The sequence below is a fragment of the Phyllostomus hastatus genome, unplaced genomic scaffold (genome assembly GCF_019186645.2).
Source record: "Phyllostomus hastatus isolate PE091 unplaced genomic scaffold, TTU_PhHast_1.1 phas_scaffold_78, whole genome shotgun sequence".
Lineage (NCBI taxonomy): Eukaryota > Metazoa > Chordata > Mammalia > Chiroptera > Phyllostomidae > Phyllostomus > Phyllostomus hastatus.
The window spans coordinates 84,599,282-84,619,951 of record NW_025334041.1 but is presented as its reverse complement, the minus strand read 5'-3'; the positions used below and the strand labels follow the sequence as shown (position 1 = coordinate 84,619,951).

At 41.2% G+C, this 20,670-nt stretch overlaps 1 protein-coding gene across 2 annotated transcripts in view; it reads right to left on the bottom strand.

The window, feature by feature from the left end:
- ANXA4 (annexin A4) overlaps positions 1-20,670 on the bottom strand; it is a 65,648-nt gene that overhangs the window by 24,573 nt on the left and 20,405 nt on the right. For both annotated transcript variants that reach the window (XM_045827945.1, XM_045827946.1), the window contains exons 2-4: positions 12,668-12,722; positions 6,867-6,954; positions 2,444-2,538 (exon numbers count right to left, since the gene is read on the bottom strand). In XM_045827945.1, the coding sequence (XP_045683901.1) occupies positions 2,444-2,538; positions 6,867-6,954; positions 12,668-12,676 (192 nt within the window). In that variant the 5' untranslated portion in view covers positions 12,677-12,722. The remainder of the gene's footprint in view (positions 1-2,443; positions 2,539-6,866; positions 6,955-12,667; positions 12,723-20,670) is intronic.

Sequence of the window (20,670 nt, the reverse complement as noted above, 5' to 3'; positions counted from 1 at the left end):
GACCTGCGAGGTCATATGAAGGTCATAATGAAGATATAACTATCTTCATTATAACACTAAGACACTATTTGCCTCTTCACTTTCTTTCAAATTGCACAGCTAAGTTTGCCAAAGAACATTTGATGTATCTACCAATCTACAATTATGTTTAAAGGCTACTAAAATACTCCTCCCTTTTCCTACTACATATCTGTACCAGACCAGGTTTTCTTATACACTTCAACAAAAACTGCATGTAGCAAACAAACAATGAAGGGGCAGATAGAGAATTCAGCTGCTAAGCCAGACAACACAGAAATTTGAAAAACATAAAACAATGCCAACCTTCTCACTAAAATTTTTTTGTTTTGAAATATGTAGCTATTTTTCATAAAATTGTTATTTGCATTAACATGTGATGATTTACTTTCTTAATAAATTAAAAGATATATAAATTAAAATGTCCTGATTTTTAATTTCTAATATGGTAAATGTCAATAGATATAATCCACAAAAACAAAATACCCTCAATAATTTCAGAGTGTAAAGGGGTCCCAAAGTCAAAAAGTTTATAGACATTGACTTAAATGTAAATGCACACTTAAACAATATATCTTGAATATATTTCCAAGTCAATATTCACTTATGACATTTTTTCAATTACAGTTTACATTCAAATATTCTTCTGTATTAGTTTCAGATATGTAGCATAGCAGTTAGACAATCATGTACTTTAATTTACAGAGTGGTCCCCTGATATTTCCAGCACCTGCCTGGCCCCATTCATAGTTATTAAGATATTATTGACTATATTCCCTATGCTGTAATTACATCTCTGTGACTATTCTGTAACTACTAATTTGTATTTAATCCCTTCCCCTTTTTCACCCAGCCCCCCAACCCCCAACCCTCTGTCAACTGCCATTCTGCTGTCTGTATCTGAGTCTTCACCTATGACACTTTTAATAGCTGCAGAAATTTCCGTATGTAGATGCAATATAATTCCTGTAACCAGTTCCCTGTTTGTCTTTCTAATGTCATATACACAGGCATTTAGTTGTATCTCTTTTGTCACTCATAATTATTTCTTAAGGCTCAATTCCTAAAAAGAAATGTAATTATTTGGACAAAGTAATAAATTCTAAAGACATTTATTCACATTTCTAGGTCAGAGAGTTTAAGAACCAGCTTAAGAGCAGCCAACCAATAAGGAGCTAAGTTACTATTCAAGTCCAGATCTCTGAACCTCACAAACCTGATTCCATTACACAGTATTTCAATATATTGTGAATATTTTGGTGTTATATCCACATATGAAATGAATGGATGAATGAGTGAATGAATGAATGAATGAATTAGTGCTTGATCCATTAAGATTGGTCATCTCAACAAACTGCCATTAGGTTAGCTTAGTCCTGAAGTTTGGAATAATTGATCCCAAGTGTGTATGGCAACATGCTTTAGGTGTCTAGTTCCCACATCACATGGGCATTCATGCCTATTTGTGCCCATTAAATTTCTTTGGGAATGGAGAAGAGTTTAATGCTCAGAAGATAGTCTGAGCTATGGATAATCCCATTCCCTATGGGATGCCCTGCAAGGTCTGCATGTGGATGCTCCAGACAGCTGAGCCAGCCCTGTCCCTGTCTTGCCCAGTAGTTTAATGCCTGTCTTTGAGTAGAAGCCACAGTCTACTGGTTGTAAAGTATCTCAAGAACAGAAATACTTATCAGAGTTCCTGTACTCTGAGACATGGAGAACTCATTGGTGTTCCCTCAATGAAAAGATTCTTGCTAATCGCACAGATAGGTGTTCAGTGATGTGGGAAGACAGGGTGTAATGACGCTGGTGAGTGAGTCATTGAAAATGGAGACTGGGAGAGGTCTCCTGAGGGGTGTGGGATTCAAACAGAAGGGCAAAACATGGTGAGTAGACAACCGCTGAATGCATGCGTTAATAAATTATATATACACACATACACAAACACATCAGCCCCATTCTAGAATCTGAGTGCTCTTCCTCAACTGAGAATCATCAAAGGAATGCATATATGCTACAGATGGGTTTATGTGGAAGAGGCAGAATAGACCCTGAATCCTAGGAGAGCCTGTTTAAAACAAGCTGAACTTAAATATTTTAGTCAGTGTGAAGTGGCCTAAAAGGAGCCTAATCAGGGTTAGGGAAGCAACACTGGAAGCTCAGCCCTGCCCGGTGTTCAAAGGCTGCTGGGTAAGTCCATACAACAACCAGGTCCCCAAGAGGACTTGGGTAGGAGGAGACCAAGCTGGGCCCTGAGCTCTGTGTGTGCATCAACAGCTCCCTGAAATCACTTCTTGCTAAGAACAGGTCGGGAAGCCTGTTGAAACTGTTTTATTTCAAGACTACCTTTAAATAGGGCAAAGCATCTATCTTTCAAAAAGACAGGGCGACCTCAGGAATCCAGAGTGGGAAGACTGTGACCTACCCTGCCGATGGTGGTTTTGTAGGCTGTCCTGATCTCCTGGCGCTGGGCCGTGTTGCGGTAGGCAAGGACATTGATAATGGCGTCCTCATCGGTGCCTGGCAAGGGAGCAAAGACAGTGAGTGAGTGCAATCTGAGAGAGGAACGAGAAATGGGTTCCTCTGCAGAAAGCGAAGCCACCCGAACACACACAGAGAGCTTTCTAAGAAAAGAGGTTTGTTCAGGGGGGTTGTCCATTTTGGGGGGAAACCGACACCAGTTTTGAGTCTCACCCTCTCCTTTAATTACCTACATACCACCAAACAAAATAGTTAACTTCTCTGAGTATTTGTTTCCTTTTCTATAAATGTCAGTGATTATAAAGCTGCTCCAGGTGTTAAATAGAACAATTAAGTGAATTACATAGCACAGTGGTTTTCAACTGGTGAGCTGCAAGAATTTTTAAAACATGAGGTACCTGACTATTTAGCTAGGGGCACTGCCCTTTACTCCCTCAGATTGTCAAATAAAAAAATGACAATAGCCAACACAACAATAGCTGTTGGATGTGAATGCCCTATCTTGAACCATTTAATACATTTGTATCTTACTGGTCATGTTGCACAACGTTGTGTCTGATTGGTTAATTCTTGGTACCAGCAATCTTTACATACAATTATAGGCACCCGATTTTTTAAAAAGTCACTCTGGCGCAAAAAGAGTAGGTGATTACTATTATTATTTTGTTTGTAGATCAATCAAAATTATGTCTCTTTTTGTCAGATTGGCAAAAAATCTAATATACATTTTTGGTGTGCTGCAGAATTTTAGTAATTAGTTTCTGTGTGCCATGAAATCACAAAAGGTTAAAAATCGCTGACTCAGCACAATGCCCAGCACCTACTAGGCACTGAGCACTGACTGGGAGCATACTCTTCCCGTTCCTCAGGAATTCTCCTGTCTTTCGGATCTCATGTATCTATTTCCATGTTCTAACTTTTTCTTTTCTTGTTTTTACTCTCTTCATAATTTTCTCTGAGTTCTGAAACAATTCAAATTTGTCCTTCAAATTACCAATCTGGCACTTTGCAGAGTCTAAATTGGCTGCTCACAGCATCTACTGAGTTTTAATATCATTAACTGTGTTTTCCATTTCCAAACTGTGTTTCCTGATCTCATATGGCTCCTTTTTTTATAATGGCCCATAAATTTGCATGATGCAATATACTACCCAAACTACAATATGAATTACAAATTAGAAATGTTCTAAGTTGTGTTTGCCTGTTTTTGCAGCAGCTTTTTTACAGGGTCATTTATTTTGATTTCTCAAATTGGTCCCTCATCTTAGTAACAGGTGGATGCTCATATACGTTTCGTGAGTTTTGTGTTTCCTCATTGTGCTGTGCGGGGAGCTGTGTCGAATGCAGACTCTTCTACTGAAATGTTTCAGGGAGAAATGAAAAACATAGATTCTCCACGGTTATTCTTCGTGAAATCAGAAATCCAGAAAAATGTGAGGTATAGGGAAGAAGCCACAGAAGTTTGTTTACATACCTCAGGTACCCACTTTCTGTTCTCTCTCTCTTTTGTTTAAAGAGGGTAATAGATACAACCATTCTTTTCCCCTTCAGAAATCTCAGCTGGGGAGAGAAGGCTCGTTGCCTTTTGCTTATCCTATTTTCTGTGAGAGACAACACTCTTTTCCAGTCAGTCAAGTTTAAATCCTTGAAATAGCTTTGGTTTTTTACCCTCTTTCTTCCTCCACATTCAAATTTCCTGCCAAATTGTGCAAAATCTAGCCCTGCTACCTTTTTTCATCTGTTCCCTCTTTTGAATTCCTACCACTCCCACTCCCATTTAGGACTTCATGGTTCTTTCTTAAACAACTGCAAGTCTGCCAACTAGTATTCTTACCTTCTAACTGATTTTTCTGAAGTTTTGCCAGATTCATTTTCCTATAAAGAAAAACTCACAGTGTCCCTCCCCTGCCCAGGAATACACAAGGGCTTTACTTGCTGTTTGCTGGCTTTATTATAGGCAGTTTGGCACTTGAGACTCTCTACAACATTGCATTCACTACTCTAAAGAAAGATCCATATAAAAGGATATCAGGCAGCCGAATCCATAGGCTAAACTTTTGAACTATTGTACTTGACCCAACTGTACTATACCCTATTCTCTTGACTTCCTTCACTACCAGTCTATTGGTTTATGTATCCCTAACCCCCTCCATTTAGCATCATGGTTCTGGCATTGGTTGTTTCCTGGTCAATGCCTTTGGGCCACCCTACCCCCATGCCTGTGTTCTATAGCTGGCTTTCTCAGTAGCACTCCAGGACCCCACTTTGGTACCTTTGCTAACTGACTGCTCAGGCAGTTCCCAACCAGCCAACTCCTGCTTTGCAAGTACCTCCTGCTACAAGCCCCCTTTCCACGTATTTACCATGACTCCCATGGGCCTCAGTTAACTGGAAAATGGGATGATCCAGACACTTACCCTATGTCTTTGCTCATACTATTCCCTAAACCTGAGACACATTCTCTCTTAGCTCTATTTATTAAAATCCAACTCATTTCCCAAGGCCCATCTCAAATTCTACATTCTTCAGGAAGTTTTTCCTGAAGCTCCCACGTACAATGCAGGGGTTCAGGTCTCCTCTCTGAATCAGATTAAGATAACCAATAAGATTAATATTAGTGCCTCTCCTATAGCTGTCGTACCATGAAGTGGTCCTAGTTATTTTCCTATTTGCCTTGACTACCAGTGCCCATGGACTAGTTGACCCCAGGGACTAGGTGTTACAACTCTTGTCTTCTCCGCCCATCCACCTTGCATTTGCCCCCACACAGCAGGCCCTAAAAAGCATTGGCTCTGATTCTGAGAATTCTGAATGCCATGTGGTCCACGTTATGAATTATGCCGTTTTTGACATATACCAAAGAATCAGGATTAGCCTGAAAAAAAGAGTGGGCCAAATACATTTTCCATTTTATGTATGAAAAGGGGAAAATGAGGAGATAAATACATAGATTTAGACCAATGTTCTGTTCAGAGCTGGGCAGCACGGTGGCACAGTGGTTCCCGCTCCAGCTCTGAGGTCAGACTACCTGGGATTGCCTAGAATCCTGACTCTAACCCTGACTAGTTCTGAGACCTTGGGCAAGTTAGCAAACCTCCCTCCATGTCAACGTTTTCACCAGTAAAATGGCTATGGGGATCAAAACAGGTAATCCCCCTGGCTGGTGTAGCTCAGTGGATTGAGCGCGGGCTGGGAACCAAAGTGTCCCAGGTTCGATTCCCAGCCAGGGTACATGCCTGGGTTGCAGGCCATGACCCCCAGCAACCACACATTGATGTTTCTCTATCTCTCTCTCTATCTCTATCTCCCTCCCTTCCCTCTCTAAAAATAAATAAATAAAATCTTAAAAGTTTAAACAAAACAAAACAAAACAAAACAGGTAATCCACGGAGTACATTGTGCCTAACACATAGTAGAGCTTAATACATATTCACTATTATTGTTATCGTTGCTGTTGCAGTTAGGAGCACTGGGGCTAAGTAAAAAGAACTGTTCTTAGAAATACATGGTCAATATTTTAATCTACAACTCAAGGAGATTCAAAATAGCAGCTACAACCAGGAAGCAGTTCTCTGGCCAAGTGTCCACCCAGGCAAGGACCTAGGCCAGGGTAGCCTGCAGTGCACCCAGCTTGACCGTGCTCACCTGGCATGAAGCCTTTGCCCTGGGGGAGCTAAATGGAAGGTAGTTCACTGGATGATAAGCCCTTCTGGTTATGTATACATAGCCTTCGCACGTAAAATCCCATATACTGCACGCTGGTACTGCATAGCTGTGTTAATCACAGCAACAGGCAGAGGGGCTCAGGGGAAAAAGTGTGGACTTCCATGGGCAAGCCCAGGCTCAGCACTGGGCTCTGTTGAGTGTGACTCATGGCTCAGTTCTACTTACTATGTGACTCATGGCTCAGTTCTACTTACTGTGTTACTTCACTTCTCTGGGTCTCAGTTTCACATTTGTAAAATGGGGTGAAAATAACAGTAGGAATAGCTGATTTTACTAAACCACAGGGTCACTGTGCATAACCGTTGAGATAATATTTGTGAAAGTGCTTTGTGAACCTTATGGCACTACCCACATCTAGCACTAAGTGGAAAATAAATACATTTCTAAATATTTACATATCGATTTTAAAATCTTATAATGCAAAACAGGTTGAAATAATTGGGAATGTAGAGAATGAGAACATTAAATTAAAAATTCTGTAGTAAAATGAGTAATTGCGCCCTTCCATCAGATTTTTCCTGGAAAGCCAACTTGTTCCCACTGTGTTTTCTGAGAGTGAGACCTATTCACAAAGGCCAGTGGACACAGCACCCTCTGTAAGACTCTGTGACACGTCATATGCAAGGGGGCAGGGCACTTACCAAACCCTTTCATGGCCTTCCTCAGGGTCTGGGCATCTTCAGTGGCATTGAATACTGAAGCAGCTTTGATGGTGCCTCCTTTGGTCTCCTAAACACAGAGAAAGAGGTGACCGAGAGGCAACATCTTACCAAGACGGAGGCATCTCATTAGGCAAAATTTGCTGAGCACCTACAGTGGGCTAGGTACTGGGCATACAGTAGGGACCATGAGAGATGAGGCTTTTTCTTCTGTGGAGCTGGTATTCCAGTTTGGGGGGCAGGGACAGAGGGCAGATAGCAAACAAGCCAACAAACGTTCCACCAAGTGCCCGGTGGTGAGAGGGGTCCTGGAGGGGCTGCTCTGTGGAATGACATTTAGGCTGAGATCCGAATGACATAAAGCAGCTGACCATGCAAAGCTCAGTGAGGGCAAGTGCTGCAGGCAGAGGAAGCAGCTAAAGCCAAGGCCCTGAGGCTGAAACTGGCTTTTATGGGAGCAGCAAGACAGAGGCAAAGAGGAAGAGGCAAAGTAAGTTACACAACAACCTACGCAGTAACCTTGTCCCCACCCTGTCCATCCCCGTCAACTCACACACACAAAGGGAAAAAGTCAAACCGGAATCCAATCAAACCTCTAGAACCAAATGCCAACTTATAGTAAGCTGAAGAGAGAGGAAAATGTTAACCCACACCACAGGGTTGTAGACAAATAAATTACAAGGAGAATTAGAAAAGAGAGAGATGGAGGGGAACTATAGCTAAAAAGAGACTAAAAAGGAATATCAATAATCACAACGGGTGAACCTTATTTTGATCCTGAATCAAAGAATAAAAAAACAAGTGTCGCAGGTTCGATTCCCAGTCAGGGCACATGCCTGGGTTGCAGGCCACGGCCCCCAGCAACCGCACATTGATGTTTCTCTCTCTCTCTTTCTCCCTCCCTTCCCTCTCTAAAAATAAATAAATAAAATCTTAAAAAAAAGAATAAAAAAACATGCATTTATGAGACAATTGGAAATTTGAACACTGACAATATTGACATTAAAAAAATCAGTGTTAACATCTTTAGGTCTGATGATGATACTGTATTCTATTTCACTTTTTTAAAAAAAATTACTTATTTATTTTCAGAGAGAGTAGAAGGGAGGGAAAAAGAGAGGGAGAGAAACATCTATGTTTGCAAGAGAAACATCAGTTGGTTGTCTCTTGCACGCCCCCAACCAGGGACCCGGCCTGTAACTCAGGCAGGTGCCCTGATTGGGAATCAAACTGGTGACCTTTTGGTTCACAGGCTGGCGCTCAATCCATGAAGCCACATCAGCCAGGGCTCTTTTACTTTTTTATAGACTATAATGAGAAGTAGTAAAGCTTAGTGGGAAGAAACACAGAAATTGGAGTGGGATAGACTGGAGTTTGAATCTTGGCCTCAACCCTTTCTAGCTGTATGGTCTAGGGCAGGGGTCTCAAACTTATTTTCACCAGGGGCCACATCAGCCTCATGGTTGCCTTCAAAGGGTTGAATGTAATTTTAGGACTGTATAAATGTAACTACTCCTTAACAGCTAAGCGAGAGTTTGGCACTGCCACAAGGCAGAAACAAGGCACTGGGCCCAATAAAACAAGGTGGAGGGCTGCTTTCAGCCCACGGGCCTTGTGTTTGCCACCTGTGCTCTAGGGGAAGTTTTGTTTTTCTCACCTGTATATTAAGAATAATGATAGCAACCCAGAGGGTTGTTGTAATAATGAAGCCAGATAATATAGCAAAGTACTTAGCACAGAACCCAGCAAATAGTAAACTCTCAAACAAACTCAGTGGCTATTATCATCATCAACATCAAATATGGCTTCAACATTTCCACAATAAACATAATTGTGAGATTCATTCGTGTGTGTGTGTTAAAATCCCTAATGCAAACCTATGAGATAATGCCAAAGCAAGATCCAGAATACAGCATTTGTCCACGGTGGCAAAACCCATGTAGAATAGATCTAAGGCTTTCTAATGGTTTAATTTGATTCAGTGATGGAATATGGACCATCTAAAGCCATGGAGAATTTCCATACTCTAAGGCAGTTAGTTCTCTAGTCTAGTCAGACTTGAGCTCTTTGAGCTAGTCCACCTTGGCCCGCACTTCTCAGACCCACTCTAGCCCACACCAAGCCCACCAAAAAAGCCTCATGTACAAGAGAATGTGGGCCTCATCTGCTGAAAGACCAGGCTTTCACCTCCTAGACATGGTCAGCATCCAGCATGTAGTCATCATTCTCATACACCTGACAGAGGAAAGTAGAATCTGTGACATTAACTTCCTTGGGCGCTATTATGAGTTGAATTGTACCCCCAACCAAAAAACAAACAAACAAACAAACCCAAAGATATGTTGCAGTCCTAACCCCAGTACTTCAGAATGTGATCTTATTTAGAAGTAGGGTCATTGTAGATACAATTAATTTAATGAAGATGAGGTCTTATTGGAGTAGGTTGAGTCCTTAATCCAATATGATTGGTGTCCTTATGAGAAAACAGCATATGAAGACAGAGACACACAGGGAGGACACCACATGACGATTAAGGCAGAGATGGGAGTTGAGCAGCTGCAAGCCAGGGAACACCTAAAGATTACCAGGAAACCACCAGAAACTATAAAGAAAAGGAAGGAGTCCCCCATAAATTTCAGAGGGATTGTGGCTATGCCAATCCTTGATTTTGGACTTCTGGGCTCCAGAACTGTGAGAAAACAAGTTTCTATTAGGTCAGCCAGGCTGCTGTACTTTGTTATGCAGCCCTAGGAAATTAACACAGGCAATTATTTCCTTCTACTACAAATCAGCAGTAAAAAGCATATTGGTGATTTGCTATCAAAATTCCAACATGGCCTAGTTCAGCCCTTGGCCCTACCATGAAACAACTTCTTGAGTTGAATGTTTTACAAGGTTCTTTTGAAACGCCAGTGTTGAAGAAAAAAAGGGATGGTATTCAAACACATTCAACTTTAAAGCAAACTGCATTACTGAGGGAAACTACTAAGGGATTAAAATTAATATCTAACAAGATGAAGTGATAAGAGGGATTTGCAAAGGTGGTTTAGCTTATCAATTAGCATTCTTAGTCACCCTTTTCCCCCCAGGAAGAAGATAAGCTTGGGAAATCTGTTCCTGTTACCCCTAAAATAACCATATTGATTAAATTCCAAGGTATAATGTACCATTATTTGTTCTGGGAAGGCAGAGGTTACTGCCCCAGGAAAGTTTCTGTGGCAGCAGGCAAAGGAAATAGGAAGAATGTAGTGAAGAATGACAAAAATGAATAGCTAGAAATGGGTGTTACATCACAATCAATGAAATATTATTCAGTTATTAAAATGATAATGAAGATGATCAAAATCAAAAAGACTGGAATACAATATAATGGAATACTAATCAGCAATAAAAAGCAATGGAGGAACAAAATGTTGATAATTATAGCAACATGGATGGATTGCAAAATGTTGATAATTATAGTGGATGGATTGCAAAAAAATATAATGCTGAATAATAGATGCCAGACACAAAAGAGTACATGCTATATGTTTACATTTATGGGATGTTCTAGAACAGGCAAAACCACCACTATCTATGGTGATAACAATCAGAAAAGTGGCTGCTTGTCCGGTGTGGGGTGAGGAGCAGAGTGGGGACCTGGAAGGGGCATGAATGAACTGCCTGGAGTGATGAAATGCTCTATCTTAATGGGAGAATAGATTACACGGTACACATATTTGTCAAAACTCATCTACCAGTAACCTTAAGAGCTCTGTATTTCATTGTATGTAAATTATGCCTCTATAAAATTTTAACAAAATACTTGAGTACAACAGCTTTTAAAACATTTGTCCCTTTTAGAAACATATTATATAATCATTGTAGAGATTAGGAAAACATTTTTTTAAATATTTTTTATTTATTTAATTTTAGAAAGAAGGGAAGGGAGGGGTAAAGAGAGAAAGGAACATCAGTGTGAGAGAGAAACATCCACTGACTACCTGCCATATGCGCCCAGACCAGGGAACCTACCCACAACCTAGGCATGTGACCTGACTGGGAATGGAACCAGAAATCCTTCACTTCGTGGGACAATGACCAACCAGGTGAGCCACACTGGTCAGACAGGAAAAAAAATTTTTTTTTAATTTAAGAAGAAAATTAAAACATCCATACTTGCAGCCCTGGCTAGGTAGTTCAGTTGGTTAGAGTGTCATCCCCATACAACAAGATTATGGGTTCGATCCCTGGTCAGGGCACATGTGAGAATCAACCAATGAATGAATAAATAAGTGGAACAATAAATAGCTATGTCTCTCTCTCTCTCTAACATCAATAAATGAAAAATTTTTTTTTAAACATCCATACTTTCACCATCTAGAGTAATTTTAATCAGCTACAAAATGTAATATCAACATGTTAGCATAGTGAAGATTAAATACATAATAAACTGTTATTTATGCTTTTTATTACTAATACAATATTTAAAAACCATGATACATGTGAGAAGCATCTAAAATAAGATGATGTTGGGCTGGAATGGGAGTAAAAGGGAGAAAACTGTACTTGAACAATGATTAAAATAAAATAAAAAAAAATGATGGAACATAATGGGGAATTACAATATTGTGACCATTGTGTGTTTTTCATTTCCTTTAAAAACTTCCTTTATCTGTTCAATAAGTAACAGTCATAATGGGAAACAGGTCCTAGGAGAAAAGATGAAAGCTCTGAGGCAATCCTCCTTGAGTGGAAAGCACATCAGAGGATCACTTGATTGCAGTCATCACATGTAGGAAGGCTGTGAGCTTGTTAAGGACAGGAGGAGTGTCCCATGAATTCTGAGTTCCCAGAGCCAAGTACCATGTCTGGCAAAAAGTAAGGACACTGTAAACCATCCTAAGTAATGTTCTCCGTGTCTAGGGAGAATCTATCAAGAAGAAATGAATTTTTAAATTAAAACATAAGTGATTTTAAACAGGCATGAGTAAGCCTTTGACTATTAGGGATGATGAAGAAAGTTCTAGAATGTCTAACATAAAAAGAAATTTAAGAGTATATTACTATTTGTTCAGGATAGTTTACACATCTAGCTTCCTAAAAGAAGGCATCTAGATCTGGCAGGATCTCTAGTTTCTCTCCAGATATAAGGTTCTACTTCTATTATTCCCTCCCAGAATGGCAAGGGTCAGAATCACCTGCCCATTCCAAAACCTAATTTGGGTGGGAGAGGAAGAGCAGATGGCCAGCCTTAGGCAGAGCCATGTTTGCAGCTAAGAAGCTCAGTTTCCATCTCAGCATCGAACTTCATGGAATTCTCAAAGGGATCCGATTCCCTGCTTGTCTCAAAGATCAGATAACCAAGCTCGAAGGAGTCCAGTCACAGCCAAAAGCAGGGGCAGATGACAAGCACACATGGCGAGATGCACCCTTCCTGATGAGTCTGTGATGATGGGGTCGCACCAAAATGTGGATGGCACTCCTGTCCTGGAGGTATCTACGGGATTTTCATTTTTTCTTTTCTTTGCCTAACTTTTTTGTAATGAACTACAACTTGATTCTGTATTTCAGGATGTTAGAAGGATTCAAAGGATTCTCTTTAAATCGATATTCAGGGTCAAGTTATTCACCACCCCGGAAAGAAATTAAAATGGTGCTTTAAAAAAGGAACTGCCTTTCATTTCCTCTTCCCTCCCCTCTGTTGAACAAACAAGCCTTTGTATAGGCCAACTGTCACTGAGTAAGTATCCTGTACCTGTCTGTGGCTCGCACCAGGTAGGGCGAGGCACTCCACAACTTACCATGGCCATGACTCTCTGCCAAGATCAGAGTTCAGTCACCCAAGCAGAAGTTCTTCTGTGATAAAAGCAGAGGGAAAATTACTGATGAGGGGAAATCATTAATCTGGATATCTTACAATTTACATGAAGTTAAACCATCAGGAAATAATACCCAGTTTCATCAAAAGGCCAGCTATTAGCTAGTCAAAGATACAAAAGCCAGGCTAATAATTAAAGAGACACTGTTGGAACAGGCAAGTTTATTACACCAACAGAATACTTCCCTAACCACTCTTCTGTTTGGAGATACACATTACAGAAACAATTCTATTATTTTGTTACAATGAAGTACATTACTTGTACTCAAGCAAAACCTAGGTTCCGAACTGTATGTTCTAATGGATCAGAAGAGGTGCCTCCTTGGAGAGAAGGGATAATCTGGCTATTTCCAGGGGAAAGTGCTGCTCTCCAGCCTACAACAGCGTGTATTTGTGTGTGTGCATGCATGTGTGTGAGGACAGGCCAGCAGCCCAACCAACATTAGACTCTTCATTTCCCAATGGCCACCTTCACTGCCACCATCTCAGGACTTAAAGGTGCTTCTTCCTTTAAGCTGCAGCCTAACACACTCCTTAGTTCTCTTCAGCAACCCCTCCTTCACCAAGAAGAATTCAATCATCACACATTGACTCAGTCACTCGGCATGCAAATGTCTTTATTGTTTTCTAGGGCTCTTGGGCATGCTCATGATACACAGGCAGGCTTCTGGGGGGCAAGCCCACTGATTCCCTGTTTCCATATCTAAGTGCTATGGAAAAGGCTCCTTTTGTAAGAATTTAGTTAGATTATTGATACTCAAAGAATCATCCTAGACTCAGAAGTGTGGACATCACCTGGGAGCTTGTTAAAAATGCAAAATTTGCCCGGGTGAACACCTAAGGCTCCACCCCTTACTACGTAACAAACATGCCGAGACAAAAAAAAAAGGGGGGAGCCCAAATGAAAGAACAAATCAAAGCTCCAGAAAAAATAAAACTAAGTAATGAAGATGTACAGTTCAAAACACTGGTAATCAGGATGCTCACAGAATTGGTTGAATATGGTCACAAATTAGAGGAAAAAATGAAGGCTATGGTACGTGAAATAAAGGAAAATGCACAGGGAACCAACAGTGATGGGAAGGAAACTGGGACTCAAATCAATGGTGTGGACCAGAAGGAAGAAAGAAACATTCAACCATAACAGAATGAAGAAATAAGAATTCAAAAAAAATGAGGAGAGGCTTAGGAACCTTCAGGACATATTTAAACATTCCAACATCAGAATCGTAGGGGTGCCAGAAGGAGAAGAGGAAGACCAAGAAATTGAAAACTTATTTGAACAAATAATGAAGGCAAACTTCCAAAGGAAATGGACTTCCAGGAAGTTCAGGAAGCTCAGAGAGTCCCAAAGAAGTTGGACCCAAGGAGGAACACACCAAGGCACATCATAATTACATTAGCCAAGATTCAAGATAAGGAGAGAATCTTAAAAGCAGCAAGAGAAAAGGAGACAGTTACCTACAAAGGAGTTCCCATCAGACTGTCAGCTGATTTCTCAAAAGAAATCTTGCACGCAAGAAGGGGCTGGAAAGAAGTATTCCAAGTCAGGAAAGGCAAGGACCTACAACCAAGATTACTCTATCCAGCAAAGCTATCATTTAGAATGTAAGGGCAGATAAAGTGCTTTCCAGATAAGGTCAAATTAAAGGAGTTTATATCACCCAGACCTTATTATGAAATGTTAAAAGGACTTATCTAAGAAAAAGAACATCAAAACTTTGAACAGTAAAATGACAACAAACTCACAGCTATTAACAACTGAACCTACAATAAAAACAAACTAAGCAAACAATTAGAACAGGAGCAGAACCACAGAAATGGAGATCATATGGAGGGTTTTCAGTGGGGGCGTGGGAGGGGAAGAGTGAGGGGAAAAGGACAGAGAATAAGTAGCATAGATGGTAGGTAGAAAATAGACAGGGGGAGGGTAAGAATAGTACAGGAAATGTGAAAGACAAAGAATTGATATGTATGACCCATGGACATGAACTAAATGGGGGGAATGCAGGTGGGAGGGGATGTGCAGGGCAGAGGGGAATAAAAGGGGGGAAATGGGACAACTGTAATAGCATAATCAATAAAGTATATTTAAAAATATGCAAAATCTCAGACCCTACCCCACACCTAAGGCTAGAATCTGAATTTTAACAAGATTCTTCAAATAGTCGTCTGTACAGTAGTTTGAAAAGCACTAGCCCCAACAAACCTACCAAGCAGCACCATTCAGTTATTCCCCCCCAAATAACTAAATCCTCCATAACCCACTTTGTTACTCATTAAGTCGAGTTTGTCCGTATTCACTTTTCATCTTCTGGCTTTGGCTAGGCTCAGCTCCATCCTTCCTGGTTCCCATCACTCACTGCAGACTTATTGTGTATTATATAGGGGAACGCCTGTCTGAGAGGAATGCTAACAGGCACTGGTGCACTCTCTGAGCAAAGGTGGGAGGGTGCAGTGACTTCAGAGACAATGAGGAGATGAGGCCGCTGGAGCATAGGGCTCACTCTGGGAAGGCTCAGAAATAAGGCTGGAAAAGCAGGCAGGCGACTGACTAGTAAGTGTCCATCTGAGGAGTTGGACTTTATACTGTAGGTGATAGGAAAATTGTGAAAAGGTTTTGGTTTTGCAGAGAATGATATAGTAAGAGACATACTTTACAGCATAGTAAATAAGGACTATACTGTGGGGTAGCTTGGAGGGAGCCAAGGGATCAAGAAGGCTTGAGATGCTGAGACAAGAGAGTAAGAAGCTAGGAAAATTCCTGGGCAAGTGGAATGGGGAAACTGAGATAAGAAAATCAAACAAGGCCAAACAGTTTAAGCAATATACAGCCAACTGGTGAGTTGCAAGACCTTATCTCCCCTGAGCAAGGACAACTGAGGGCAAAGGGCTTATACCTCTCCTCCCTAACCAGAGAGCACGAAACCTCCCCAGCCATAAACCACAGCTGTCTGGGGAAGCACAGATGGCTAACGCAAACAGGAGCGATAACACTGCAGAAGATTCTGTGTGACTCCCCTTTTAGCTCCCCCTCCCAGAAGAAACAGCTTCCAAATTCCTGTGTTTCCACTATGTCTACTTACTTCTGAAAGCTCAAGGTAAGGTGGATGTTAGGGGTTTTTTTTTACCTACCACCTTCTCAGATTGCTGGCAGCTGATATTAATAAAAGCACAATTAGAATCCAATCCCTGCCTGCTTTTTGGCTGAGCAGTGACAGACAGCGCGAGCCCCGGCTTTGGTTGCCCTTCAGTTTCAATAATACTAGAGGGACAGACAGGCAGGGACAAAGACCTGTGTAGGTTGTGGTTTCTGGAAGAGGACACACATGAGAGATGTGGAAGGAGGACTTTGCTGGATTTAGTGTCTCATGGAATAATATAGATTTATTCATCCAATCACCAAACACTCATAAAGCCCCTCCACACTCCAGGCACTGCTCTAGTTGCGGGAGGTGATACAGTGAATAAGACAAAGAACTTGCCTTCCAGGAACTTACAGTCTGCCAGGAGAGATGGACAACATATAAACAAGTGAGCAAACAAGATAATTCAGACACCAGTAAGGTGGAAATACAACAGGATCGTGGCAGGGAGCAGGGATCAGTTCATGGGCCAAATCCTGTTTCTGTACAGCCTACAGGCTAAGGACAGTTTTCACATTTTCAGTAGTTGATAAAAAAAATCAAAAGAATAGTTCGTGACATGTGAAAGTTATATGAAATTCAAGTTTCGGTGTTCACAGATGAAGACTTACTGAGGCACAGTCACAGCCATTTGTTCGCGCATCGTCTAGGCTGTTTTCACGCTGCGATGCAGAACTGACCGTGGTGACAAACTGTGCTGCTCACAAAGCTGAAAACATTTAATATCTGGCCCTTCACAGACAAGTTTGCTGAGCGCTGGTTTGGAGGAGGATGTGGTCAGGTTACCGGGAAGGAGCTGGACTAGACAGGGCTATCAAGGAGATAACATCGAGCTAGGACTTAAGTAAGACGGGGCTCATCATGGTTCTGGAGAACTGCTTCAGGAAGAGGGAGCAGGTACTGCAAGGGCTCTGAGGCAAGAATGAGCTTGCTGTGTTTGAACAAAAGCAGCAAGAACTAGGGCCAGAGCAGCATGAGATGGGGATGGGGTAGAGCCAAGACCATCTTTGGAGGCAGGAAGGGTGCCTTTGTCACATCTGCCCAGAACATGCTAGGGTGAGCCAAGCGCAGGGCTTTTTGAGACTTTCATGGGCCTTAGCCACATTTTCACCTAGAGACTCTGTGTCACATCATATAAGTTATCAAAATGCTCCCATATGCATCATTAATGTAGTTAGTATGTGAGTGGGACTGAAGTGCTGATTGGTTGATAACCTGGCAGACACAGCTTTTAGAAGCAAGGGCCCTCCCTTTGCTTCCATGTAGTTTTGGACTAAACGATGAGTGAGGGGCAGGGAAAGGGGACACCTCCCACAAAAGCCAGCCTTCGATACAAATATTTCAGTCCTTTCGACCACATCAAGAAGTGGAACGACTGTCTCAGCAAAGCTTCCCGGAATAACTGAGAGTTATTATTCAATGAGCTGGAAATATTTTACTAAAGGAAAAAAATGTATCATACTTGAACACAGGGTACTTTCAGCCAGATAATTTGTTTTGAAATTTGGACAGCACACAGCATAAGCTCATTTACATAGAGATAGCTGTTAATATTTATTATTTATTGGACCAAAGTAGTTTCTAATTAGAACAATGGATATAAAAAGTGGTACTCCCTAGTTCTTTCATAGATATCAGATAATCCATGTAAAGTTAATCCACACAAATGCTTATTAGCACAGTACCCGGTACTCAGTAAGGTCTCAGTAACTCTTGGCAAGGATAGGGAGGAGTGGAGAGAGGGGACCCCTCCCCTAATACACAATTTCAACAGACCCCTTCTTAACTGCACAAAATGGTCAGCCCCTAAAGGACAAAAGGCCCTTCTTGCCGAGAAGCTCCCTTGTAAGTCCTCCCACGTGCCCCACGGCCCTGCAGCACCGGGCATTCTATACAGGGACCCTTTCCCCCTCAGCCCCCTGGATTCACTCTTTCCCTCTCTCTGAAGGGCAGCCCACAGTTCCATGACCCGAACCACATGACCAAGTTCACAATGACTCAGAATGCTGTCAGGGCTGAAAAACTCCTTTGTTGCTCACAGGTGGAGCAAAATATTCTACAACTGTGGCTTGGCTTTGACACCATGAAACGCAAATACACTCAGGACTGTGTGTGGTTCAAGTGACCCTAAAGCATCAGGACTCCTCAAGGTACACAGATGAAGACTGAAGGGACCATAGGTTTGTAACATCTAAAAATCCCAGTGTTAGGCAGTATGTGGGTGGAAAGCTGTCACTTCTTTTTTTTTTAAGATTTTATTTATTTATCCTTAGAGAGGGAAGGGAGAGAAAAAGAGAGAGAGAGAGAGAGAGAGAGAGACATCAATGTGCGGTTGCTGGGGCCATGGCCTGCAACTTAGGCATGTGCCCTGACTGGGAATCGAACCTGAATGCCTGGTTCACAGCCCACACTCAATCCACTGAGCTATGCCAGCCAGGGCTGTCACTTCTTTACAATATGGAATTCTGCAATGAGGACTCATCATAGGGCTTCAGAAGATCTTAAGACAAAGTTTTATTTATTTTTTTATTTATTGATTTTGGAGAGAGAACATAAATTTGTTGTTCCATTTATTGATGCATTCATTGGTTGATTCTTCTGTGTCCTGACTGGGGATCAAACCCTCAACCTTGGCATATGGGGACAATGCTCAAACCATCTGAGCTACCCGGACAGGGCTTAAGGCATAGTTTTGGAGCAACTGAAAGAAAGCTAGGAACTAAAACATAAGAGACCTATTCCAATAGCAGTTACATCAGGGAATAATAAGTAAAATTTGCAGAAATATTTTACGAAGGATTAATAAAGAAAAATTAGGTATGTCAAGAGCACATCCATATTGTTCTCAGGCTGAATGTGTAGAAGAATAATTATTACACCATCCCAGAAATTACCCTATTCTATCACTGCCAGAAATTGAAAGCCAGGTGATGACTCTCTGGTGTAAAGTTTCTTATGCCCTTACGGCAGACTGCAGGTACATGGAACAAGAACCTCTGGTTTCAAGTAATGTTGCAGAAACATAGAGACAGCCACATGGTGCATTCCTCCCCACATGCCCAGAATTTGGAAAGCAGGCAAATTAGATTATTCCCCAAGCAGTAGATTAGTAAAATCAGCAAATAACCATCAAAACAAAGACATACAAACTCATTTCAATGAGAAAGACTAGGTCCTGAGCTGAGCTGAAGCCAACTAACTGAAATGTATTAGCATATTTTTAAAAATTGTGTCCAAGGGCAGTGCAAGCTCCACACAAAAGTATCAAAGAGACTTACTCAGAAATTTTATTCAAAGTCCTGTTCTCAAGAAAAAGTGGTCCAGGGTCTACTGGTCTAGGGTCAGATATTTCCCCACTGTGAAGATGAATGTTATCCATCTAAAACACATTGCTCTATTTGCAGGGATGCCAAGCAACCTCTGGACTAGTGTTCCATGTTCACCTGTCTGCAAACTACTGGAGCATAAGGATTTTTGTCTAAGTAACAATCATATTTCTCAATGTAAATAAATTAGCAGTGTCTGTGTTTGTGTGTGAGTGCATGTGTGTAGTAAGCCTGTAAATAGAAACCTGTCCCTCACAGTTGAATCCCTTCTTGATATGCTGATGAATCCAATTTCCCTGGTCCTGCTGGATGTGGCACTATGTCAGTATCCTGGTACCAGATACTGTCCTTGAGATCCCAACTTCACTTGGTGACCTCCATTCAGTTTCATAACATTGACCCACACCCAGGACAGGCAATCAGAATGTTCACTGTGAAGGGATTTGCTGTCCTGGTGGCACACTCTTCCTGAATCATCCCTCTCTCTCAGAAGATCACATGTGAGTGAGTCATTCACCATTTTTCTTTGGTACATGGTTTCATTTTGCATCCCACAGCATGATAAATTTAAACTTCTAGTCCACAGATTTGTGGAGGGTGTGACTGGGCCCCACCCAAGCACTATGGCATTCAAAACTAATGAAAGCAACTTTTTTCCTTGGAACTTAAAATCCTTCTAAAAGTAAAGGGAGTAGCAGAGATGGAGTTTGAATCTAGAGAAACAAGAAATTGCAAACATTTAATCAAAGGCTAAGTGTGTAAGCTAAATCAATGCAGACAAATTTGGAAACCTGCCTAAGTAATCTTAGGAAAGAATCTATTCCAGCTCAGCACCTGGCAAGTAAATTACTGACACATTTTTGTCCAAATTTTAGCCACTTATTCACAGAAGTGTGGGGGACAATAGTAATAATAATTTTGATCCACAAATAGCATTAAACATATATTTTACATATAATTAAAAACAGCCTCACTCCTTCTCCAGCACTTCCATGTATACCAGTCTATTAAAGTTTTTACTCTGCTCCGATGATTCTTTTGTCTAAAAGGCAGAGGAAAGGAGGAAAGAAACATCTATTAAATAGTCCTCCACATTATCTTAATTAATCTACCCAATAACTTTTGGAGTCATTAAGATAAAAAAAATAAAAAGCGCTGAGGTGGCCCAAATGGTTGGTGGGTGAGCTGGCTGGGTCCTCCACTCTCTGCTCAATGCCTGCCTTGCTAAAGGTTTTCCTACGTCACCTAATCCCTCAGTTCCCACAGACAGAAGTTTCCAGTAGGGCACAAATCAAAGTATATTCCAATAAACTTTATAAATATACAGCTAACCTACCTCATTTCTCTGAGTACCATATTCAACTTAGAGTTCAGTGTTGAAATTTCCTGAAGTGGTTTTCTTTTGTTATCTGAGCGACTCCTGGTACTGCCTGTGAACTGGTGACCTTGGGAAT